The 25,938-nt window shown below is 38.8% G+C and overlaps 2 protein-coding genes across 19 annotated transcripts in view; one reads left to right on the top strand and one right to left on the bottom strand.

Moving 5' to 3' along the window:
* Nucleotides 1-9,219, top strand: part of CREB1 (cAMP responsive element binding protein 1) — a 56,154-nt gene extending 46,935 nt beyond the window's left edge. For 13 of the 17 annotated variants that reach the window (XM_089916447.1, XM_022567519.3, XM_089916452.1 and 10 more), the window contains one exon: nt 2,996-4,437. In XM_089916447.1, the coding sequence (XP_089772573.1) occupies nt 2,996-3,140 (145 nt within the window). In that variant the 3' untranslated portion in view covers nt 3,141-4,437. The other 4 variants (XR_016394023.1, XR_002643743.3, XR_016394024.1 and 1 more) reach the window with 4 other exon arrangements.
* A 598-nt stretch (nt 9,220-9,817) lies between these two features.
* Nucleotides 9,818-25,938, bottom strand: part of METTL21A (methyltransferase 21A, HSPA lysine) — a 17,425-nt gene continuing 1,304 nt past the window's right edge. For both annotated transcript variants that reach the window (XM_022567525.3, XM_022567526.2), the window contains exons 3-4: nt 24,575-24,686; nt 9,818-16,500 (exon numbers count right to left, since the gene is read on the bottom strand). In XM_022567525.3, the coding sequence (XP_022423233.1) occupies nt 16,103-16,500; nt 24,575-24,686 (510 nt within the window). In that variant the 3' untranslated portion in view covers nt 9,818-16,102. The remainder of the gene's footprint in view (nt 16,501-24,574; nt 24,687-25,938) is intronic.

The raw sequence follows: 25,938 nt of genomic DNA, 5'->3' as shown, positions 1-25,938 counted from the left end.
CTTTCTATAAGTTTAGCATATTACATAACCAGGCTGTGTTTATCAAAACTTAAGAAATTAACATTCTGTCATATACTATGTATAGTAATTAACATAGTATTTTTTATAGTGGTATAATAATATTAACTGCACTGTCCATTTTATTTGAATTTCCTCAGTTATTCCACTTCTATTCCTTTTCTCTTCCAGAATCCAGTCCAGGGTACCACATTGCATTTAGTCATCGTGGCTCCTCATCTCCTCCAATCTGTGACAGTTCTTTCCTTGTCTTTCATGGGCTTGCCACTTTTGAAGAGTAGTAGTTAAGTTTCTTTCAGAATATCCCTCACTTTGGGCCTGTGTGATGTTTTTATTATGATTAGATGAAGGTAATGGATTTGGGGGAAGAATACCACAGAGATGTAGTCTGCCCTTCTTGTCACTTCATATCAGGGAGCACATACCAGCATGACTCATTACTGGCAATGTTAACTTTGATCACTTGGTTAAAGTGCTGTCCGAGTGTTCCCGCTGCAGTTATCATTTTTCTCTTTTTACACACTATTCCTTAGAAGCAAGTCACAGATTTAGAAAGGGAGGAGAATTAAACTCCACCTCCTGGAAAGGAGAGTATCAAAGAACTTGTCATAGGTGAAAACCAACGTGGTAATTGGTGTTACTTTTGCAGAGTTGCTTGGAGACTATGCAAATATTTTATTTCTCTCTTTCAAGTTTTCCCCACTAATTTTAGTATTCACAGGGGAATCTTTCCTGCAGTAATTATTACTGTGATATTCTAATGAGGATTTTCTATTTCCCCAACCCTTCTACATTTCTTCTATAAGGAAAATTTTTCCCTTCCCCACATATTTATTTATATCAGTACGGTCTTATAGATACTTACCTTATATTCTTTGGGCTATAATTCAATATTATTATGATAAGATATGATAAGATTATTCCAGTTTTGGCCATCGGGAGCTCTTACAAGTTGGTTCCTGTGTCCTTTAGATGGCATCTTATTTTCTTCAAGCACATCTTTACTTTCTGGCCCTACAAGATCATCTGGGTTCAACTTCTCATCTTGTGTTTTCCCTGCTTTAGCCTTGAAATCAGCCATTTATTCAGTGAGTCCTAGTTTCTTTCATTGGAAAATGGTATTTAGAAATCAGTTAGGCAGTAGTTGTGCTCTTTGCTACTGAGGTTTCACAGGCCCTCTCAAAGGACAGAGCTAGGAAATATACACGTGTGTGTGTGTGTGTGCGTGTACACTGGCCCATGTATGCACACAACTATATTTCTGTACGTGTACATTACTATAATAAATATGTTTGTACTGATCCCTCTGACTCTATTCTGTAACCACAGGGCATATTTTAGCCTTCCCTTCCCCCCTTTGCTTATTTGAACTTCATTCTCTGACAGAAACTTGGCTTCCCACTAAAGATGGTTTATTTATGTATTTGTTAAACTCTAGTATATAAAATAGTTTCATAATTGCCAACTTGTGCCCCTATGAGAAACAAATTTATAATATAGCATTTATGTACAGTTCTTTCTGTTTTTAGCCTCAAAGTACCAGTGAAAGCACTGTTTTCAAAGTTACTTAGCTCTGCTTCTTTTTTCTCTACCCTCTTATGTCATATACATAAACACTTATAGTAAAGTTAGATTTCTCAACATCTACATTCAATTCTGGGATTCCCCGATATCCTGTTTTTTATTTTAAATTTTCATTACTTTACTTTTTGTGCTGTATATTTCTGTGGGGTTTAACAGACATAAAATGTTATGTGTCTACCACCACAGTGCCATACAGACATTTACACCACTCTAAAAAGAATCCCTTGTGATACCTCTTGGTAGTCAGCCTCTACCCCCTCTCCCAGCCCCTGGAAACCACTGAACTGTTTTCCATCTTCTTGTTTTGTATTTTCCAGAATCTCATATAAAAACAGTATGTAACCTTTTGGATCTGGCTTCTTTCACTTAGCACAGTGCATTTAAGATTCATTGATAGTGTTGCATGAATCAGGAATTAGTTTTATCCCTGGTATTGTATGGATGTGGTTTATTTATCCATTCACCTTGAAGTTCATCTTAGTTTCCAGTTTTGGAGGATTATGAATAAATTTACTATAAATACTTACATACAGGTTTTTATATGAACTTTCAGTTCACTTGAGTAAATATCTAGGAGTGGCCTGGATGGATGGAATGGTAAGTGTATATTTAACTTTATAAGGAACTGCCAAACTGTTTTCCAGAGTGGCTGCACCATTTTGCATTTCTACCAGCAATGTATGAAAGTTCCAGTTGCTCTGTATCAAATGTTATAGTTTTATGTTTTACATTTAGGTCTGTGATCCCTTTTGAATTAACTTTTTTATAAGGTGTGAAATGTGTAAAAGGTTCACTTTTCTGTATGAACACCTGTTTGTTCCAGCACCATTTGTTAAAAAGACTATCCTTTCTCTGTGGAATTGCCCTGGTACTTTTGTCAAAATCTAATTGACTGTATTTGTATAGGTTTGTTTCTGGGGTGTCTAGCATACTTCATTGTTCTGTGTATCTGTCCTTTCGCCCATACAATCCACTAGGAGAATCTTTTCATTCTATCTAAAAATATTTAGATCGAAATTTTTGAGAAACTTTAAGAGGCACTCTCCAAGCCAAAGAGTTCTTTTTATTTTTTTATTTAAAGCTCATTTCAATTTTGTATTCTACTCCAAAATATAGTAATTCTTAATTTAGTATGAAAATGCTTGCCACCCTTCTGCCCCATCAATTAAAACTGGTGCTTTGAATTTTTTTTTTAATCAACTTTCTATCGTATGTTAAAATTTTACATTAGACAGTTTCCAAGTCATTCTATTTTTCTCAAACGCCTAATCTATAATATATTAAAACATTTGTTGCTTTGAGCTAAATCTTTTATTTTTAATGTAGTCTATCTAACGCAAAATAAATGATACAGAAATGTTGCATAATTTTTCCTGTCCTTTTTTGCTTGTAGGGAAGCAGCACGAGAGTGTCGTAGAAAGAAGAAAGAATATGTGAAATGTCTAGAAAACAGAGTGGCAGTGCTTGAAAACCAAAACAAGACACTGATTGAGGAGCTAAAAGCACTTAAGGACCTTTACTGCCACAAATCAGATTAATTTGGGATTTAAATTTTCACCTATTATGGTGGAAAAAGGACTGGCTTGGCCACAACCAGAAAGACGAAATAAACATTTATTTTCTAAACATTTCTTTTTTTCTATGCGCAAAACTGCCTGAAAGCAACTACAGAATTTTCATTCGTTTGTGCTTTTGCATTAAACTGTGAATGCTCCAACACCTGCCTCCACTTCTCCCCTCAAGAAATTTTCAGCACCACGAATCATGAAGAGACTTCTGCTTTTTATCCCCTGCCCTCTTCAAGAAGTAATAATTTGTTTACTTGTAAATTGATGGGGGAAATGAGGAAAAGAAAATCTTTTTTTAAATGATTTCAAGGTTTGTGCTGAGCTCCTTGATTGCCTTAGGGACAGAATTACCCCAGCCTCTTGAGCTGAAGTAATGTGTGGGCCGCATGCATAAAGTAAGTAGGTGCAATGAAGACGTGTTGATTGCCAAATTGACGTGTTTTCACATTTTCATTGTGAATTATGTAAGATTGTTAAGAGACATACCCTCTAAAAAAAGAATTTTAGGATGGTGTTGAAGAAATTAAGAATGAATTTGGAGTGCTTTCTATGTACATTCTCTTCAATACTGAAAACTTGTCCTTGGTTCTTAAAAATATTCTGTATTAACTACAGCTCTTCCATAGGGCAGTTTGTTGCTTCTTAATTCAATTCTGTATGTGTTCAACATTTTGAATACATTAAAAGAAGTAACCAACTGAATGAAAAAGCATGGTATTTGATTTTAAATTAAATCAAAGTAAGTAAAAGTACAAAGCTTGTTTTAGTTTAGTACTAAATTCTTAGTAAAAAGATGCTCATTAGTAAACCAGTCCCTTGAGTTATATAACAAGGTTTTTAAATAAATGTTTTTGTCATCGCCTTCAAAAATATTTATATTGTCACTCATTTACTTTAAAAGGTTTTTCTAATTAAACTGTTCCCCTTTGCACTTATATTATACCACCAACAGGAAAGCCTTCAAGATGTTAAAGCAAAGTGCTGTATTTGTTTATAAAATGTTATGTGTTGTAGAAAAATACTGATTTTAAATCTTTTCCGTATTAACATACTTTAACAGAGTAGTGAATTTTTTAATGAAAGAAGTTATAAGGATATAGTTCTTTTAAAGTACAGTATTAGATATGCACAAGGAAAATAATTTTCTTCAGACATATTTGAATGACTGCTGTACTACAATATTTGGATTGTCATTCTTGCAAAACATATCTTTGTTGTTTTCTTCTATTGATAAAAAGGATAGCTATGCTTTAGCTTTCCAATATGCTATATACCCTTTGTTATTCTGTAAAGGAGCTACCTGTTTTAATTCCTTACCTATAACAGTCTGTATTTGTATGTATCACACATTGTTTCCAGTACTACTTTTAATTACCAATACTCATTTTATTCACTAAGCTTGATAAATTTAAAAGTTACCCTTTAAAAAAAAATAAGACTGAGGTGGATTTGAAAAATTGGAGATTGACATAATGTTAGATTATAATTTCTCATTTGAGAAGGTATTCCTTTTTTAAAAGAGAGTCTAGAATTTAATGTTTTATATTTAGTCATGGGTTGTTTTTAAAAGTTAAGTTTGTTAATATGTTAACAAAATATGCAGATATGGGTGTTAATTATTGAGTCCATTTTGAAAAGTAAGATTTTTAATTAATGTTTGTAAATGGTATATTTTTATTTGTAACAAACCGTTGTCTTTTTTCAAGGATGAACAGAGTTTATGAAGGAGCACCATTCTAAGAATTGAGTGATGTAGTCTTATATCTGGACAGTTCGCCAGATTCTCAAGAAGGCTTTCAAACGACTGTAAATTTTGTTGTTTATCCTGCTGAGCTAATGGGGAAAGTTATAGTGTAAAAATTATTTGTATACCTGCATAGATGTGTCATTTTCCAAAACTGGTTTAATAGAAACCAAGCAAAATAACAAATCTGTTCACAAACTAGAAGTCTTTCTTTGAGGCAGAATGTCAGACCTGAACATTTTAAAAGTAATAAGCTTTATAAATGAAAATTGCCTAGTATTTAGCAAGTTAAATGTTTTCAAAAGTTGAGGCTTTCTATTTAATTAGAAAGTTGGTGGTCCTCTTAGTCCCTGATAAATCAAGGCAAGTCACATCCATATTAGCTGGCTGAATTTATAAGTTATAAAAGACTGATTGCACTGGTTTGAAGTCAGTTACTTAATGGTGAGGTAAGAAATGTATTCTGTTGCTAAATCTGTTTAGACCCTTGGAGAGATTTGAAGATTTCAGTTTATACAGATAGAAATCAAGCATATTTTGAGCAAACTTTTTTTTAAGAGAATTGGGAAAAAGGTGTTTGTTTTTAAGCATGCAACTTTGAGAATCTTTGTTAAGAAAACAGCATAATTTTTAAAAATCTTAATAGCCAATAACATGTGGCCACATTATGTTTTTTCTCTTCATTGGCCAAAAGGGAATAAAAATGTCATCATAGGAATCTGTACATATGCTACTGATTTGCCTAGAAAATAGCAAGTTTGGTATTGCTCACTTTGCAAATATAGGGCCATGTGGCACTTTTATCTATAGGACAGATTAACTCTAATAAAAATGAAGTGGGAGGGGTTTATTTTTTATATATTGCTCTTATGAGTTTTCAAGCTTTGATAGTGTTTAACTGAAAAGTGGTTTAGAAAGGGCTAGATCCAATGTGTTCACATTAAAAATTGATATCAGATGTAATTTTTAAGTTCATTTTTCAAACTCAAGTACCATATTGGCAACCATAATATTGTCATAGGTGCTCTGTTGATTTAGATATTCCTGGCGGGGGGGGAATGGCATTTGTATAATATATGTGTACATATATATATATATATATATATATATATACATACAGTATATAATCTGAAGCTCTGAGAGCTCTTAAGTCAGGAATGCTGAGTATTATAGTATACTGAGGTCGGATGAAATTTTACATTTTTGTGTATTTTATTGCATCACTTTTGGTAGTTTCTTGGACTGAATTACCCCAGCACTCATGATTGATGTTTTTTAATCTCCTGGTTTTTTTTAATTGTCAGTTTTCTTTGGCTTGATACTTTTAAATATGTTACTAGTCACTTGAACCACCCCCACCCCCACCCCCCCCACAAAAAAGTATTTGGTTTTTGTGCTTTGTCTCTGGCAGCTATAACAGTGGTAAGAACATTTTGAAGATAGCTTCTAAAAGGTACCACTGATTTTTCAAAAATCATCCTGGGGGAGAATTTTTGGTGTTTTCATTTGAGCAGGGATTTTTGTCAGAAAATGTATCTTGATGGCAAGTCAGCAGCAGTGCTAGTATCTGAAAGCACAATGCCAGTCAGGCAGGCTGTCCGATCAGAAGTCATCTGGCTGAAGTTTATCTCTGTCTCTCAGGCCTAATCCCTGATCCTTTTGACCATTTGGGGTGACATGTGGAATCATACAAAGGCTTAGGAAGAAACAAGTTTGTTTAAACCAGGATGCTTTTACTTACTTTAAGTGACTTCAATCTAGATTTCATTTTTAATGTTTTTAGTTCTGTGATCAGCTGTAGTCAGCTATCAGCATATATTGTTCTCTTTATTTTGAAGATGAGAAGCCTGCTTAATTTTGCAGGATTAAAATAAGGCTAATATCTTAAAGTTAAGATTTTGAATTAAAGTGGGTTTTAGAGACAACTGTTAACACACCTTTTCAGTTTTTCCAAGAGGCTTTATTTGTTGCCATTGTAACCCTGAAAGCTGTTGGTATATTGTTTCCCATTGACTTAATACAAAAGTTGTATATTTATTTGGATTATTTTTACATTATATTCTTTGTAAATGTTTGGTGTAACTTGCACTTTTAAAAATGACCCTGTTTGGGTATTAGCAAACTTGAGAAATTCCCTCATCAGTTAATTGTCATCTGACTTCTTATGTCTTTCTCCTCTCTTCAAATCATGTGGCTTTTTTTATGGCAGCTTTTTTCATTGATTAAAATATTGTAACACCTAAAGGCTAGCCTTATAAATGCTGTAAAAGAAAAATATCAGGAAATTAGACTAGCCCAGTTAATTAAAAGATGGGTTCAAACCCTATTTTATTGTCTTTCATCATGGATAAAGATAGAAGGAAAAGCAACTCGTGAATATTTATTTCCAATTTTAAGTAAGACTGTCCTCACCCCAACATTAATACTGTTTATAGAATCCCAAGATATCCTTGAATTTGTCTAGAACAGTAAAAGACTTCTCAAGGCAATTAATCATTATTATCATGGAGAACACATGTATTAATTTGATTAAATTTTTTCACTTTAAATTGTCTTTGTTAACATCACGTTTGATTTCAGATGAGGAGGGGAAAAGTGAGGTATGCTTAAGTAAGCCTGTAGGTGAAGAATTGTGGTATAAATTTGTTCACTCAGTTGTACAAAGCACAACTAGAACTTTTTGTTGGATGGCTTGCATACATTTTGAATACTTTTAATGTTGATATGTTGACTTTTTTAAGTTGACTGCACAGTCACTGTACTAGGAACTGGTTTCCTTGACTTTCTAAAATCAACGGCTAAGAGAGGCACTAATCCCTGAGGGGTCGAACATATCATGAAGCTGAGTCAGTATGGAAGAATTTCAAATAAATCAAACAGGGTGCTGAAGTTCCATCTGTCTCATCTGCTTATGATAAGTTCTTATTGATTAGTGAATGTAGCTTAAGCCTTTGTATGTGTCCTCAGGGGGCAAACTTTAAGAGGGACCAGATAACGTTTGAATGGAGGAATTATATTTCAGGTGTTTTAGCTTGAAATTTATTTTTTAAAAAAATTAAAATAGGAAAAAAATAGAACAAAGCCTGTGAAGCAATTTGATATTATAAACAGGCTGAGTTGTTTAGCACAGAGAGAAAATATTGACCTGTCTGCATTCTGGTACTGTGCATACAGGTCCTAGCTGGGTAAAACACGATACATTTTGAGTTATTCTCACCAGCAAGTAAAAGGAAAATGAACAGTCTTCAGGAAATGTCTTTTTGAAAGGGTCATACAGTAGGAAATTCAAGTTTTACCTACTTTATAGAGGCATTATTTAATACTTGCCTACAGAAGTATGGCATTTCTAAGCTTGTGTCTGAGGAGCATCTCAGAGATGTGAGAGTAAATCTAAAGTAGTTTAAAAATTGGTAGGGAAGGAAGACAATCCCTGCAGATAATGATCTTACGTTAGTTGGCTGAGTGAAATGATCTATCGTTGTGTTTGGGAGGTTTTATTTTCTTATTTTTTTAAAATTGAATTGGTATATGCTTTATAGACATTGTATTTTTATCCAGGTGCCACTCCAATTTGTGTATGTAATAAAATTATTTATATTAAAAAGTGGGAAATAATTCGTCAACATTTTTCTGTGAGTATAGGTTAGGATGGCAAAGAAGAGTGCTAGTTTGCCGTTTTCCATGTAAAATCCCCGACTGATTTGTCACGTCAGTTGTCATCCCCCCCAAGAAGAGGAATTATTTCTAACCTAGCTGTATCACTTGAAACTTTAGAAACAAAATAATCAGGGAAGTTTCTAGAGAGAAAGGTGTTTGTTTGGGTTTTTGGTTTTGGTTTTGTTTTTATTTTATTTTTTTGGTTTTTGCTTGAGGATTGGGGTAAAGAATACCTCCCCCCAAAACTATCAGCACAAAACAGGGTATTGATTTTTAACTCTGATGTTGCTATTGGAGTTGAATACTAAATAAGTAACTATAGTGAGGGAAATACATTTCTAATAAAATTCCCTACAATCTAGAAACATCCCTGTTTTAATTTTTTTTTACCTAAATCTTTTTGTGCTTTATCTGTGTAAAAAAAAATGTACTGAGCTATAATGGATTTTATTAACACTATGTACATATTAGCTGCTTTGTGTTCAGAATGGTAGCAATTGCTTTGTATATTAAAGTGATCCTTGTGAATTTGTGAAATATTGTCATAAAGTGCTTTTTCTTACTGTAATCTTTGTGGTATCAACTGTCATAATACTCTTTTTACACAAACATTTATGTGCAGTCACATAAACATGCTTTTAAAAACTCCGGAAGTCTCTTTTTTGGGATGGGATCTCTACATTGTGGTTTTCGCTAGTTGTGCCAAGCTGTATTTTGTGGACTTGGTTTATTACTTTTGTTAAAGGGCAAAAGTTATGCTAGAATATATCACAAGCTTGTGGTGCACAGCAACAGAAAACTAACTCAAGCAACAAGAACATATCTTTAGTTAATTTCACTGTATTCCTAGTTTTTAGCACAGGATTTCTTTTTTCAGTAAGATTAAACAGTGCCTATTTGAAGACCTGGAGATGTTACTCCCCTGTTGAGACGACCAATGGGAGGAGACATATGGCCAGCTGTCTCTAATGTCATAAAACGCATCTTTGCATTGGAAGAACTGATAAGGACAGATGACTTCCTGGCTCCCCCTGTAATTCTCAAGTTCTGTGACCATAAAATGGAAGGAAAGGAGAGGAGATATGGTTAATCTGCTCTTTGCTTAAAGCACAAGAATAAAAGATTTCTCTCCTGTACTATTGATTCAATTTCTGAAAATAAGCAGTTGCGTTCTAAAGGAATTTTTTTAATTGCGATGTTTATTAAGCCTGTTATCTCTGCCATTGTATTGAAGGAATTACATGAATTGTATTCCTTTTTTTTTTTTCTTCTACAAAGAGTAACACGTAATTTATTGTACAAATAGACATTTTTGAGAGTGAAAGGGTGAGGTGTAAACCAGGATTGTGCTGAGCAAACTGGGACCTGTGTTGACCCTCCTTGCAAACCGTGTTCAGGTGCTTGGACCGCCAGTAAAAGCAAAGAGTGCCTATCTTCTCTCCATCCATATCTTTGCTGTCACTTGCTCGTTTCACAAATACGTACCTGTTGAGAACATACTTCTGGGCACAGAAGTTCCTGTCCTCAAGACGCTCTAAGACACACAGCCAAGGAAACAATTCTAACACGTTTATACAATTTTCGCCTTGAATTCCAGACTCATATTTGTCATCTCTACTCTGATTGCAAAACAATAGGTCCGAACTGAACTTCTAATTACTCCTGTAAATCTGTTCTTCCTTTGGCTGGTTCTTCTCCGTCTTGCAGATGCTGCCATTATCCACTAAACGCAAAAACCCAGAAGAGCCCTGCCTTAATCAGTATTATCCTTCCCCTCACTGCATTTTAATTTCTCGACAACTTTCTTAAGTATATTGACCAAACTGGGGCTTAGGATTCTAATGAGGGCCTAACAAGTGAAGGGGAAAGGTAATTTCCAGGCATTTGAATGTAATTTTTATGATTGAGGTGCAATTCACATAACCAAATTTATCATTTTAAAGTGAACAATTAGTGGCGTTTAGTGCATTCGTAATGTTGTATTACTACCACCTATATCTAGTTCCAAAACATTTTCATCACTCCGAAATGAAACGCTGTACTCGGTAAAGAGTCACTCTCAATTTTCTCCTCCAGCCCTTGGCAACCACCAGTCTTTCTGTAGACTCACCAATTCTGGATATTACACATAATCATGCATTTATCAGTACTTCATTCCTTTTTATGTCTGAGTAGTATTCCAGTGTAGGTATATGCCACAATTTATCTGTTCATCTGTTATACGTTGCAGTTATTTCCATGAACATTCATGTGCAAGCTTTTTGTTCTGGGTCTCTGTTTTCAATTCTTTGGGGGTATACATCTAGGAGTGGAATTGCTGGGTCATATGATAATTCTGTTTAACTTTCTGAGGAACTGCCAAACTGCCTCATTGGCTGTACCATTTTACATTCCCACCAGTGATGTATGAGTGTTCCAATTTCTCTACATGCTGGCCAACACTTGTTATTTTGCTTTTTTAAAGAAAAATAGTAAAGCCATCCTCATGGATGTGAAGTGGTATCTCATTGGGGTTTTGATTTGTAATTCCTTAATGACTAATGATATTGAGCATCTTTTCATGTGTTTGTTGGCAATTTGTATACTTTGGAGAAGTGTCCAAGTTCATTGCTCAGTTTTTAATGGTTTTTTTGTTGTTGAGTCTTATGAGTTCCGCATATACTCTGCTTATTAGACCCTTAACAGATAATACGATTTGCAAATATTTTCTCCCATCCTGTAAGTTTTCTTTTCACTTTCTTGATAATGTCCTCATATTTTTTAACTTAGTTTTTTTAAGTAATATGTATATTTGGAAAAAAAACTAAACAGTACAAATGGGTGAGTTTGTGTATCCTTTTAGTGACAATCTGTGCATATACACACAAATGTAAATGTCTTTTCTCTCCTCCCTCTCCCTTTTTTATATAAATGGTGCTTTTTTTCCACTGAATGTGTCTTGGCAATAGTTGTATTTCACTATATGTATATCTACCTCAGTTTAACAGGTGTGAAGTATTCCATTGTATAGATACAGCATAGTTTATTTAACCAATACCCTCTTTTGTGGACATTCAGGTTGCTTGAAACTGCTGACTGTTAATATATATACAAGTTAGTATAGATATATACAAGTTAGTGTATCTCCAGGATAGATGCTGAAAAGTGGAAACTTATTAAGTATGGTTTTCTTCATATTTGGAGGGGGTTTCCTAAGCAGTATTAATCTGCTAAATTAATAAAAATGTCATGTTGGTTAGTATTTTTTATGTTAAACTTCATAGTCTCTCTCCTCATATATATATATTATATGAAAAAAAATAGAAGTAGCAGAACCAGCCTTACACAAACTTATAAAAAAGAAAGCTGGCCCTTCCTTTTCTCAACTCTGTTATACTGTTTTCCCTTCTAATCTCCCTGAGAAACAGTTGTTCTCAGCTAGGAAACAATTTTTCAGTATGCCATACTTTCTAGTGTTAAATTTTAACCCTTCTCTGGTTGTAGAGAGAAAAGCATAACATGATTTTTAGAGCAGAAACTTCTGAGCTAGCAAATCCTCAATTTTTAAAGTGCAAGAAAAAGACCCTGAGGACTGCCCTGCTTTTTCTGCAGTTCACGTCAGTGCTAAGAGAGCCCAAGTCTCCAGTTTCCCACAACAGGGAAATAATACTCACTGTAGTGTCTCACCTCATTCTTGTGAAAGAACTTGAAAATGCTACTTCTGTCTTGGTAGAGGTTCTGGGGAGCAGAAAAATTATGACTTTCTCTGACACTAAAATAAATCACACGTCTGTTTCACCAACTATATCTAGGACCTCTAACCAATACTGGTACATGAAAAAGTGATTTTTGTTTGGTTTTTTTTTTTTTGCGGTACGCGAGCCTCTCTCCGTTGTGGCCTCTCCCGTTGCAGAGCACAGGCTCCGGACGCGCAGGCTCAGTGGCCACGGCTCACGGGCCCAGCTGCTCCGCGGCATGTGGGATCTTCCCAGACCGGGGCACGAACACGTGTCCCCTGCATCGGCAGGCGGACTCTCAATCACTGCGCCACCAGGGAAGCCCGAAAAAGTGACTTTTAAAAGTATCTTAAATTGTTGGAATTCCCCGGCGGTCCAGTGGTTTAAGACTGCACTTTCATTGCCGAGGGCGGGGGTTCGATTCCTGGTCAGGGAACTAAGATCCCACAAGCCGGTGGTGCAACCAAAACAAAAAAATAGAGTGCTTGAATTTTTTTAAAGGTATCTTAAACTGTTATTTTTGTTTCTTGATTTCAAAAATGACTGAAAATGCTTCTGTCAACCACTATAAAAGCATAGAGATTAAACAAATGATGTTGGAAGTGAATCTTTTATATAAGTTCATAACAATTTTGTTACTGAGAATATGCTTTACATTTTGATATCCCTGAGAATAGGCAATTTAATAAGGTAACTGATCTGTAAAGGAATCTGTATTTTTCATGAGTATATGTTTATTGAACTCCCTTTATGAAGAGGTCACTGTTAACACTTGAAATATAAATATGAGGTACGGTCCTTGTCTTATTGGAGCATAAACTGTTTGGTAAGATGAAACATTTCAGACAATGTTACTCTCCCCTCAGTTTTCAATCTAGTGTTCAGTTCACTTAGATAAAGTATTTTGATTGATTATAATTCTGATCCTTTAGTATAAAAGAATAAATGTACCGCTAGAAACTATCTGAAGATGGTACCATGGATTCAGATGGTTCTATCATGAACTAAAGCAAGATACCCTTAAGAGGTAACTACTTAGAAGACAACGGCGTACTTTGTAGTTTTAGTTCTAAGAATCTGATGTATATTTTAATTTAGCATCTTGGCCATGGTATTTGATTTTAACTGGGAAGAAAGTTACTGATACCCACTGGCTAAGTTAACTGCATAACAGTTTGAAGAAACTGAGCAATGGGAGGATCAAGGCCTAGTACAGTAGGTCCAGAGACTAGATTTCTATCCTTAACTTGAAGGCAAAACAAGCACGCTTAAAATGCACATTTATGGGATAAATTAATCCTTTTCTCCTAAGTAAAAAGTGTCACAACTTCGTTGACATCTATAGTGGACAATGCGCTACAATATCCAGATATAGTCTCACGTCCCCATCCCCACACACACACACCCCTGAAGCACTCATTTCCCAGCTTCTGGGAATGTTCGTGGCTGATGGCTCTCAGCTGAGTCTCTCAGGTGGTGTCTGCACCCCAAGGTTCAGCTCCTTGCATCCAATGACTGACGACACAAGGATGTAAGTCCCACCCCCTGCCTCAATACCCAGCTTCCGGCCACCTCAGCTCTGAATTCCGCTGAGGACTTTCCTGACCGCATCCCAACCCAATTTCTTCCTCTTTCTCAGTCCTGCTACTTTTACTCCGTCAGAGGTGTCGCTCTCGAAAGCATTCTCATTTAAACGTTCTGCACCTTAACCTTCACCTCTGAGTCTATTTCCCTAGGGAACTGGACCTGTGGCCACATTTTGAACTCAAAGCCAGGAAAAAATCATTTGATTTTCACTTAGACAACCAAGCTATTCCTGCTGAATTTTTCTCACCTCTTCTTCTATTTGTAGGCCAAGGGGAAAGAACTACCTTCAGCCTTTTCTGAGTCTTACTGTTTTATGAAAATGTAAAAGAAGCCGATCACTGCTTCCTTCACTTGGTAAAGCATCCAGGCTCCCCGCCCACTCCATGGACACCCCAAGACATTCTAATACCTCTCTCCAAAGTCAGGGATGTTAAAGGAAAGCAGCTGAATTCCAATTAGTATCTTCATTTCTAATATCATACCTAGATGGGATTAGTCTTTCATTATGGTGTTGCTGATGTTGCAGGGCCTTCATTTTACTTTTGTTAAAAGACCTTCCATGCCTATGGTGCAGTACTGGCATTTTATGGATTCAGTAAGCTGTGGCTATTTCAATTTCATGTGAATTTATCAGAATTGGGTTGAACTGGTACATCACAATCTCAGAACTTTAAATTCACCTTTATTAAAGCCAAACCTCTATTTAAAATATGTGTAGAAATCAAAGTATTTGGTGTTTCCACATCCAAAATATTCACTAAAAGGTTAAGAGGGAGGAGGTCTTGTTTCTAAGGGTTTACGAAGGAAATCTATCTCTAGTACCAAATACCAAACTGAGGTTATAATATTCTTTGGATCTCAATCTGTTTAAGCTGTTGTTTAAGCTTTTACATTGTGAAAAAAGGGCAGGGTATGTGTGTGACTTCACAAAGTCTATCAAAGATAATCATAAAACAATGTAGCAATCAATTAACCCAGAGATCAATACCCTCTAAATGTAATGTATCTTTTTCAATCAACAAATATTTGGTTATGATATACTAGATACTGGGGAGGCTATAATGAAAGGGGCAGAAGCATTCTGGCCCTCAAGAAGCTCACAGTCTTCTGGGGAGCACAGACATTGAATAAGCAATTACCAGTACAATACAGATGGAGCTTATACTTGGGGAGCTAACCTCCCATGGCGGGATGAGGTTTAAAACTTTTTTTTATTGTCATCCTATGCAGTATAAGGAGGCAGGGAAAGGCTAGGAAAGAAATACAAAAACAACATTTGACAAAGGGTAAAGCTGAAGGGAGAAACTATAGCTTTTGATTTGAAGATAACCTATTCCCAGCACATAGAGGTCCAAGATTTTAGGTGCTATCAAAAAGTAACTAAAATTTTATTTTGACTTACACCTTTGTTTATATACCTAAATCCGAAAGAAATTACGCCAGAAAGCATGTGAGACTTTAGAAAACTCACACCCTAATCTCAAACAAGCAAAAGTATTTAAGACCTAAGTGCAGTAGACAAAAGATTTCAAGAGTATTAACAGCTCAGGGAATGTCCATTAAACCTCTTGTTTGTTTTTTTGTGTTTTTTTTTCTTGCGGTACGCGGGCCTCTCACTGTTGTGGGCTCTCCTGTTGCGGAGCACAGGCTCCAGACGCGCAGGCCCAGCAGCCATGGCTCACGGGCCCAGCCGCTCCGCAGCATGTGGGATCTTCCCGGACCGGGGCACGAACCCGTGTCCCCTGCATCGGCAGGCGGACTCTCAACCACTGTGCCACCAGGGAAGCCCAAACCTCTTGTTTTATACTCAGAAAATTAGAAAACTGGGCTAAACGTATGTCTTACAATGTGTTTTAAATGATTTGCAGGATCTAGCCTCACCAAAACAAGCTCACTGCTTTGAAGATGCCTTTATACCAACCCTTCATCACAGCATCAGTGAAAATTGTTTATTGAGAGGGAGCAGTATGGGATACAGAAACAACATAAACCAAAATCGCACACTTTCCTTTAATGTTAATTGAATTTCAGAGTGAGTAAAACGTAACTAAAAAGTCACAGCAATGGGACAAAGTGCTTTGTTTTAAAACTGCACATTTGCTTTGCCTTTTGAGAACCTTTGGTTAGACTCTTTGTACAGTAAGCCATTTCATTACATATGGTTATATTCCCAGTCTAAGACCTTAATTGACACACTCAGTGACAACATTCTTATAAATTATAGCCAACTATAAGTCCTCCCTCAGGCTTCTCCTCTGTGCTTTGTAAATATGTACATCTTTTTCAGGATCATAGTGAACCTTCCTCACAGTAAACTGCCTCTCAAGCATCGCTAAGAAGTTGTGATCCCGTTCATAGCGAATTCGGCAAGCTAAAAGAATCACAGAGTGGTTGCTACAGAGATGTTCCAATGTTTGAAGAAGATCTGTGAACGTTTCTTCTAAATATATGATATCAGCTCCAAGTATCAGGTCAAATTCTCCAGGTGAAAAACTCCCCAAATTCTGTCCCCAAGTCAGCTCCTTAACAACAGCTCTGGGCTGGATATGGGGAGGTAAGTTGGCTTGAACGTTTGATTTAAGAAACTCTAATGCTACTTTTCGATCCGTGATAGTCACATGAGCACCTAGAACATGGGACAGAAAGTAATGCACACATCAGTACAACTAATAGGTAGAGGGATCAAGTTAAACAGCGGGGTGAGTGTCTCTAAATATTCCACCTCATAGACACAGTATGATGCCTTCGTGGAGAGCTGTGACACGTCAGAACCATGGCCAGATGCTCCTTCTCTACTGCCTGTAGGTAAAAGTGAAACTTGGTTTGCCTCTATGACACACTTGCTGTTTGCTGAAGTTATGCCTATTAAATACAGGTGATAAGCTAGCTGATGCTTCTGAATTGTGCAGACAGAAGTGGCCCACCCTTCACAGGTATCTACCATTATACTTCATTCATTAGGTCACCATCTTCAAGTCAGAAGGCCTCAGGGTAAAATGGAGTCCAAAGATGAAAAATCTGGGAGCCAACGATTATGAGGATGACAAGATACCATAAACCGGGAAAGGTTCCTTTCTGGGGCTAAAGCTTTAAAAAGAATCAAGGAAAAGATTAACTGGCTACTAAGAAATCTCAGTCTTCCTCTCCTTATGCTGTCATGAAGCAGACCATCTATATGTATTCATGCAATTCATATATAATTATTGAAAAATAGTAGTTAGAAATTACTAGATTGTATTAAAGTACTGTAGGTTAAAATGTGAGGTAATGTTCTCTATGTGCTAAGTTTCTACATGCAATGTGTAAAATGAATGAGGCAATATTTTATTAATCTGTTTCTTGAGGGTTGTTTACCATGAACCAAGAGATCCAACTCTTTGAACCAATATGACCGAGAGAAGTCTGAACTGGTAGGTATCCTTCAGGAGAAGCAACCACATAAGGTCAGCCCTGAAATACCTCATCTACATTGTAGTAACACTATAGTACATGTAATCCTGCTTGGTTTTGACCCCATAAATTCTGAAACTTAAAAATTATGTTTCACTCTTTCCTAAAATTATTTCTCATCTGCTTCCTTCAGTCTGTAATCTTCATGGGTAATCCCCCAAGAGGATCCCAGACCATTTCAGTGGCAGCTTATACTGAATGCTTCTTATCTTGACATGTAACATTAGGACAGTATGTAATTCAGTTTGACATTTGACTCAGTCCTGAGTGTGATACTATGAAAATGTGCAAGTTGTTAGATGCATGCACCTACCACTTTGACCGTTTGTTGCTAGACAGAGTGCTGCCCAATGAGCAAAATCCAGTGATACTTTTCATCTCTCCTGATAACAGAAATCACAGACAGCCTTTTCCTGGTTTAACTTAGAACTTTACCTCTGGATTTCCTGACAAGTCTACAGAGCACTCTGCTGGGAATACTGGAGTGATCTGGTCTTGTGCATGTCACCTCAGTGTTCCTGTTAATAGCTCTTAGATGGAGACCTCCTCTAACTCCTGTCTCAGGGATTTCTGAGGCTACTTCTAACCTGCCAGGTGTTCCAGGAGTTTCAGTAGGATCTTAATATCGGTTGACCATTCCCCATAATGTCCATCAATTCTACAAACATCCAAGTGTCTACCAACAGCATGGGAGAAAAACCCCTACCCTCATAGAACTTACATTCAAGTGAGGAGATAGGCAGCAAGAGGCGTTTTTAAAAGTAGGATATCTAGTATGTTAGTTGGAGATACACACTAAGGAAAAAAATAAAGCAGGAAAGAGAGACATAAAACATCAGGAAGTAAGAGAGTTGGGTAGAAAGGGAAGGCCTCACTGAGAAGGTGACTTAGGTGAGGGAATAACCGAATACATATCAGGGGGAAGAACATTCCTAGCAAGTAGAAGAGCAAGTGCAAAGGCCTATAGGGGCAGGCAAGGAGGAGGCCAGAGGGGCTGGAAGGAGGGATAAAGCAGGAGGAGACAAATGAGAGAAGTAACAGGTTAAAGAAGTAACCGGAGGGAGGCAGAGCAGCTGGGGTTCACAGGTTAAGTTCCAAAAAGGCTCTGGCTTTTTCTGAGTGAGATGGGAAGCCACTGGAGTGTGCTGAGCAGAAGTACTAGTGATCTGACTTAGGTTTTTTTTTTTTTTTTTTTTTTTACATGGGCCTCTCACTGTGGAGGCCTCTCCCGTTGCGGAGCACAGGGTCCGGACGTGCAGGCTCAGCGGCCATGGCTCACGGTCCCAGCCGCTCCGCGGCACGTGGGACCTTCCCAGACCGCGGCACGAACCCATGTCCCCTGCATCGGCAGGCGGACTCTCAACCACTGCGCCACAAGGGAAGCCCTAGTTACTCGATTTTTATCACCCAAATATTCAGCTCACAGAATATTATCATCTTGCCTGTGGTTTTGTTTTGGGAGTTTTTGTTCGTTTATTTGGGTGAAGGGTATGCAGGATGTGTTAAGTTTCTTTTAATCTATCAGTTTCCTGTATTTATTTATTTGTTTGTTTGTTTATTTTTCTCCTGCAATTTAGGGAAGAAACAAATCATCTGTCCTGTAGTTTCCCACAATCTAGATTTGGCTGATTATGCCATTTGTATAGTTTGACATGCTCCTCTGTGCTCTGTATCTCCTGTAAATTTGTTTGACTTGAGTCTGATTTTTTGAACAAGAGTATTTCAGAGGTGGTGGTGGTATTTTTCATCAAGAGGATGTAATATCTGGTAGGCTCTATTTTTGTGATGTGAGCAACCACAAATACCCAATGCCCAGATCCTTAATTTATTAGATTCGTTTTGCATTTATTTGTTGAGTAAGCTTCTTTCAATTACTACTTGGTTATTCATTTTGTAGAGGAATTGTTTGAATAGGAAAGGCGGGATAAATTTTGCTCTCTCCCCTTTTATAACCCAGATTTCAAAGGGTTGGTTTCTAAGTATCCTCCAAAGATGACAGATGGGGTTTACTTTAGTGTTGTTGTATCATGAACTATGCATTAAACAGATCTGATGTATTTCAACCCATGCCATCATCATTATCGATGTTCAAATTGTCTATCTTTTGCCAATGGACTTTTGACACAAACCCAGTCATCCTCGATAGCTTCCTTGCTATCTGGTACGACAAGATATTCCAGGGTCAGCTTATACATTTCCTGCTACAGAACCATAATCAGCCACTTACTAAGTTTTATTTTTTACGTTTTGGACGGGAGGAATAACAGCAAGCTTGTATGCTGATCAGAACGATCAGGTAGAAGGAGGGAAAAGTGATAATGCAGGAAAGAGAACCACCAGAACAACACCCTTGAACAGGCAAGAGAGGGCTGGCCCCGGGGAGGAGACACAGTCCACCTGCATACAGCATCAGGGACAAAGGCAGACCGTGGATGCAGACGCAGGGGGTGGTTAGAGACAGTGCCGGGACGTTACAGAAGTTCTCTTGATTGCTTCAATCTTCTCAGTAAAATAAGGAGAAATGTCATCAGCTCAGAGTGAAAGCGGAGAAAGGAGGACTGGAGGTCAGCAGAGAGGGAGCAGAGCTGGACCCCTCAGCAGCACGAAGAGCCCCCCAGAGGGTCCTGACCAGGAATTTAAAATGAGACCCAGAAGTAGTCCGTTTCCTCCAGCCACATTCAGCTGCCTGGGTGCAGGCCTGGAACAAGTGGAGAGCTGCATGTAACCTTGTTTTGAGCCCAGTGAAGAGGATGAAGCAAGGAAGTGCAGGGTATTGATGGTACGGGAAGATGGTAATAAAATGACTGCCCGTGAGATTTATGCTGGGTAAGGAGGGAGATGAGACAATATTTAGTTCATGAAAAACTAATGGAAACTGACCCAATAAGACAACATAGCCTGCTGTCACTCACTTGGTAATGGAAAAAGAACATGTAAACATTTGTCGCTACTTTTAGTTTTTAGTTTTGTAAGCAACGCCTTAATTTATTCAAATGTTGGAGCACAGAGTGTGCGCTAAAGATACAGAGATGGGTAAGAAAGTCCTTGCCCTCTAGGAACTGAGAGTCTCATGGGAGAGATACACATAAGTGTAATTATGAAGCAGTGTAGGGAGTAAAATATAGGAACATGGGTGTGCTAGGAAATTATGTGGTCACAAAGGAAAAATTCTTCGAGAGGAGCAGAGGTCGAAGAAAGATTTCGGAAGGAAAGGAAATCTGAGCTTACACTTGAAAGATGTGGCATTAACCAGAGGAAAGAGGTGAAGAGGGGAATTCAAGGCAGAAGGGACAGGCCAGAGGCAGGGTGTGTGTCACTGGAACTTCACTCAGTGCAATTGTGCTGAGAAAGTCAGCAAACTGAGATTACAGAGCCTCACTAAGAAGCCTGGGATTTGGCCTGCAGGCAATGGGAAGGCACAGGGTCACCCCATCACTTCTGCGTTTTACATGGGCCACACTGACAGCTATTGGGAAAAGTGGGTTTGATAAGACAGAGGTAGAAAGGTCAGGTGGGAATGTGGATAGAATCTTGCAGGAGACAGCTGATGAGCACTCCAGCCAGACAGTGGGAATGGAAAGGGAGAAATGGAATCAAGAAATAGCTAAAAGACCCAGCAGGGCTCAAGGGCCGGGTGGGCAGCGGGCAGGGCAGGTCAAGGAGCTGGCCTGAGTGACTACTTGGATAGTGATGCCAACTCAGAACAAAAGAGAAAGGACAAGTTTGGAAAGGGAATTAGAGTTCAAGTTTAAACACGTGCTGACAAATAGCCACGTAGAGACATCAACAGCTTTCATTTAAACGTACAAGTTGAAAGTTCAGTGGAGACTTGCACTGGAATTACCAGGGCACGAACCCGTGTCCCCAGGCGGACTCTCAACCACTGCGCCACCAGGGAAGCCCCTAAAAGACAATTTCTTGCTGAGCAGTATATTTAAGACAGCGGTCCTTAGACTTGGTTGGGCATCAAATCGCCTGGGAAGCTTTTAAAATCCAGATTCCTGACCCCAACCCAACTTACAGAACCCTGTCTTAAAGATGTGATTTTTTTTTTCCCTAAGAATAGTTTTCAAGTAGTATAAAGGCTGAAGAGGTTTTTAAACGAAGAACCAGGATTTGAGAGTCAGAATTGGATTCAAATTCTAACTCCACAATCCATTAGCTTGTGACCTTGGGCAAGTTACTTGACATCTATTAAGCCTCCATTTCACCACTTTGAAAAGAGCTCCAAGTAGACCTACTATGCCGGGCTGTGGTGAGGATGAAGGCCATAAAGACACAACACCCAGAACACAGGAACCGCCCAGGAATTAGCAGCTGTTTTTTCTTTTAACAAGAAAATCTCATCACCCTAGATTAACAGTCTGCATATCACTGACCATTTGAGGGGAAGGCTTTTTAATGTAATTTGTCTTTCCCCCCCCTCTCGCTCCAGTTAGAGTTAGAATGGATGCTTCCTGAGAGCAGTGACCTGCTGCCCTAAAACCATGACAGGCACGCCATGGGTGTTCCCCAGAGTCGGGAATCAATGAGTAAGGTTACAAAAAATGAAAATAGCTTAAAAAGGGGAACAATCAACCTCTTTCTGACATTTCCAAAGCACTACCTATTCTAGTTCTGTTTCCATTTTAAAGAGATTAACTTTTTCTTACTCTTAGGTTTCAGCATCAAAATTTCTCCAGCCTAATACTTTGTAGCCACAAATAATGAGCATGAAAAGCATGCCATAGCACAGAGAAATGTGCATGACATGTTAAATGAAACATCATATATGTGTGAAAATATATACGCACACACATAGGCACACATATGGAATCACGATTATAACTATGATTAAAATACGGATGGGGAAAAGGAATAGGAGGAAATATACCAAAATGCTAATGGTAATTATGTTGCAAAGTCATGAATAAGCAGAATCTTTGGTGGGTTTTTCCTTTTTTTTAGACTGCTTCTAGGGCTATTTTTGTAATAGAGTTTTATCATTTTTATAACAGAAACAGTAATTTTCATGATTTTCTAGTTCATCTCTTATTCCAGAACGATTTGGGTATCTCCTGTGTGCCAGCTGCTGTACTAGGGCCAAGGACACACAGAATGAGACATGGCCCCATTCCTCAGGAGCCTCAGCCTGCCAGGTGAGACAGACACATGAAACAACTGCCTAAAGTGAAATGTGACAGAGCTGGGACGGAGAACACCGAGCGCTGTGGGGAAGAGAAATAAGGGAGCAATTAATTCTGCTTTGGGGCAACCACAAGAACACCGTCTGCCATTCTGCTGTTCTCGCCCCTCGCAAAGTCCCCATCTTTTGTGGCAACAATTAACTAGTCCTTCGCTCTGTGACGGTCTTTGAAGAGCCTTATGCTGGCTTTCCCAAGCCCGCAGGTCCAGATTTCAGGATCAGAAATGAAAAGGAGAGAACACTTGTTGAGCATTTACTTGGTGCCAGTCGGCGAGCTAACAGATTTCTATGCATGCTCTCATTTGATCCTTGTTGGTCAGTCACTATGGTTATTATCCCCAGTTTATTGGGAAACTGAAGTTGAGAGATTCGGCAACTTGCCCAAGGTGACATAGCTAGTAAGAATTAAAGGTGGTCAGAGCCTGTGGAGAGTGGACTTGTGGTTGGGGGATTTGAGGGCGTGGTGGTGGGGAAGAAAGTACTGGGAGTTTGGGATTGGCAGATGCCAGACTATTGTATGTGGAATGGATGGACAGCAGAGCCCTGCTGTGTAGCACAGGGAACTAACTGTCTTTAGCATCCTGCGAGGGACCGGAACGGAAAATGCGTGTGTGCACGGCGGGGCCGCCTTGCTATGCAGCAGAAGTGGGCACGGCACTGTGAATCAACTATGCTTTGATAAAGTTAAATTGAAACAAAAAAAGGTCAGAGCCAAGTGGGCCTCTAACCCTTCGCAGGTCACCACGCTCTGCTGTCTCGACAGCAGTGAGGAGGCCCTGTTCTCAGGGGGAGACAGAAGAAACCTCATTTCCCCTTCCAGCTAAGTCCTCTCAAACGTCACAGAGACGGGACTTAGCGCCATGGAAAGAAAAGAACCTGGGCCTCTGTGTCTGACAAGCCCGGTTTGAGTCTCGGGTCACCACTGACCAGGACTTCAGAAAGTGGCTTAATCTCCCGGAATCCCAGCTTCACTGGAAAAATGAAAATTAAAAATATACCTAACATACACGGGGACAATATAAGGTCAACCTGAGGAGATCAAAAGGTGGTGTATCGGCTAGGGCCTCCTCAGTGGCTGAAAGTGCTGTGGTGTCAGACAGATGGACCTGCATCAGTTTCTATGTTCACACGTCCACCCATCGCTCCTGCCCATGCTCCCCATCAAATCCCGGGAGGCACAATCTAAACAGAGAAAGGAATACTGAAAAAGATATGTTACCAGAAAAAGGACAGGACAAAAGCGGGCCTTTAGTGGGTGCTCAAGTACCTGTACACACTTGATGGAACTCTAGATCCTGACCACCCAAGTGTGGTCTGAGGACCAGCAGTTACGTCATCATCATCATCACCTGGGAGCTTGTTAGAAATGCAGGCTCTCAGGCCCCACCCCAGACCCACAGAAGCAGAAACTGCATTTTAGCAAGAGCTCCAGGTGACAACACTGAAGTGGGGAATATTATACACTGTATCTCAGAGGCTGGTCTATCCAATCAAGGCACAGCTTGAAATGTATGAGCAGGAAGTTGTAGAAAAGAGTCATCAATGAATTATAAAATAGAAATGAAGCTTAAAAATACTCTAGGCCTAAACTAATGTCTGTATGCCAAGCAAAACACGACAAACCTTGGTATCATTTCAGAACTGCACACTGTTTAATAGATGTCAGTACAAACTGCAGGGGGGGCCAGCCCTCTCTAAAAGAAAAAACCAGCAAAGCTTCCTCAGCAATGAAGTTAAGAGACAGCCCCTAAGCAGTAAAAAGCTATGTACACAAATAAGATAACTCTCTTTGAACTCAGGTGCCTTAAGATCATAGTATGGGCATCACAGAAGTGAAGTGGGCAAAGCAATCTCCCGTGAGAAGTATAAATAATAGGATGAGAGAGGGAGAAGGAATTAGCCTTCCTGGAGTTGAGAGCACTGCAGTTGGCCTGTGACTCATAATAAGTACAGGGGGAAAAAAAGTAACACGGTAAGAGGGAAACTAACAATGAGCTCTGAGTCAGGAAAAGGTGCCCCTCCATGAGTTCCACTCACACAGGAGTGAGCCATGAGTCACACTCACCCAGCAGGGCAGCCACCATGCCCACCAGCCCCGTGCCAGCACCCAGCTCCACGGCAGAGCAGCCCCTGAGCTCCACAGCTCCCATCTCCAGATATGTGGCCAGAATGATAGCCTGAGTCAAAACACAGCATGATAATTTAGGTCAACAAGCGCTTTAGGGCCTGAAGGGTTTCAAGCAGGCTACATACTCCAAGAAGACATCACATACCCCCCTCCCACCGCAAGGTTCAATTCCCAGTGTAACAGCTCACACAGGAACTCAGCTGCTGCTGGGAGGTCACCTGGAGCAAGCACAGACACCGAGCTCCCCAGCACAGCTGCCCGAGGCCCCACCAGAGGCCCTTACGGGGGACAGCAGTGGTTAGTGACACTGACCACCCAAGATAGGATCCTGCTGAATCTGGGAAGGCTAATTTCTTACTGTGTCACAGCATTTTTACACTCAAGGTTTATAAAATCACTCTGGTAGAGCTGACATGAACAGTCTCTGTGATTCTGCTTAAAGGAATGTCTAGTTCCTAAACCAAGTTCAAGTCAGCAAGGCCACAACCAAAGGGAAAAAGCAGAGCAGCACCAAGGCTCCTGGAGTTTCCTCCCTCTCTCCTACTCTCCTGCGTCCCTAACGCTCGTCACCCCAGAGGAGCTGGGCATCAAAAGGGAAGTTTTAGCCAAAGGTTTGGACTTGATGTGTGAGTTAGCATTTGCATATAACTCTATAAATCACTATATACTGTTAACGTGATTTTAAAATATAATTTGTTCTTCATGGCCACATACTATTAGCATATAACGTAATTTTAAAATATAATTTGTTCTTCATGGCCACGTACTATTAGCATACTTAGCAATTCCTCTTCTTGGTGAGAATGTAGGAGATTCGCCCATTCCTCACTGTTATGTATCTTTATTACTCCTTCTGAGAAAACTTTTCTTGTAGTTACCCTGGACTAGATTCCTAGAAGTGGTATTACTGGGTTACGATATATCAAGACTTTTATTCCTAAGTGTTTCTCTAACACCCCTGATACAATATTAAGATTGTAAAATTGTATCTACACCAATCATTTAGCCAACATTCACTGAGCTCCCACGGATTCCCAGGTGTGGCTAGATGCTTAGGGCAAGTCTCTGGCACAAGCAGCTGAAAAAACAGTGCTGGGAGAGAAAAAAGTAAAGCAGCAATTATAGTATAATTTTTGATCATTACAACTATGGAAAACTTAAAGAAAACACATGATCTTCATTTTTGGCTTTGTCAGTTTACAATATTCTTTGTGCAATGTTAAACTTAAAAACTAACTGAATAATTGTCCAAAGCAGCTAGGGGCCCCAGTCCTCCCTCTTCCGTGCTAGGTAAATTACTG

The sequence above is a fragment of the Delphinapterus leucas genome, chromosome 8, assembly GCF_059928025.1.
Source record: "Delphinapterus leucas isolate spDelLeu-1000000601 "Yukka" chromosome 8, BTC_Dleu_Yukka2, whole genome shotgun sequence".
NCBI classification, from domain to species: domain Eukaryota; kingdom Metazoa; phylum Chordata; class Mammalia; order Artiodactyla; family Monodontidae; genus Delphinapterus; species Delphinapterus leucas.
The sequence above is the reverse complement of the archived record's forward strand: the minus strand, read 5'-3'. Positions and strand labels throughout refer to the sequence as shown.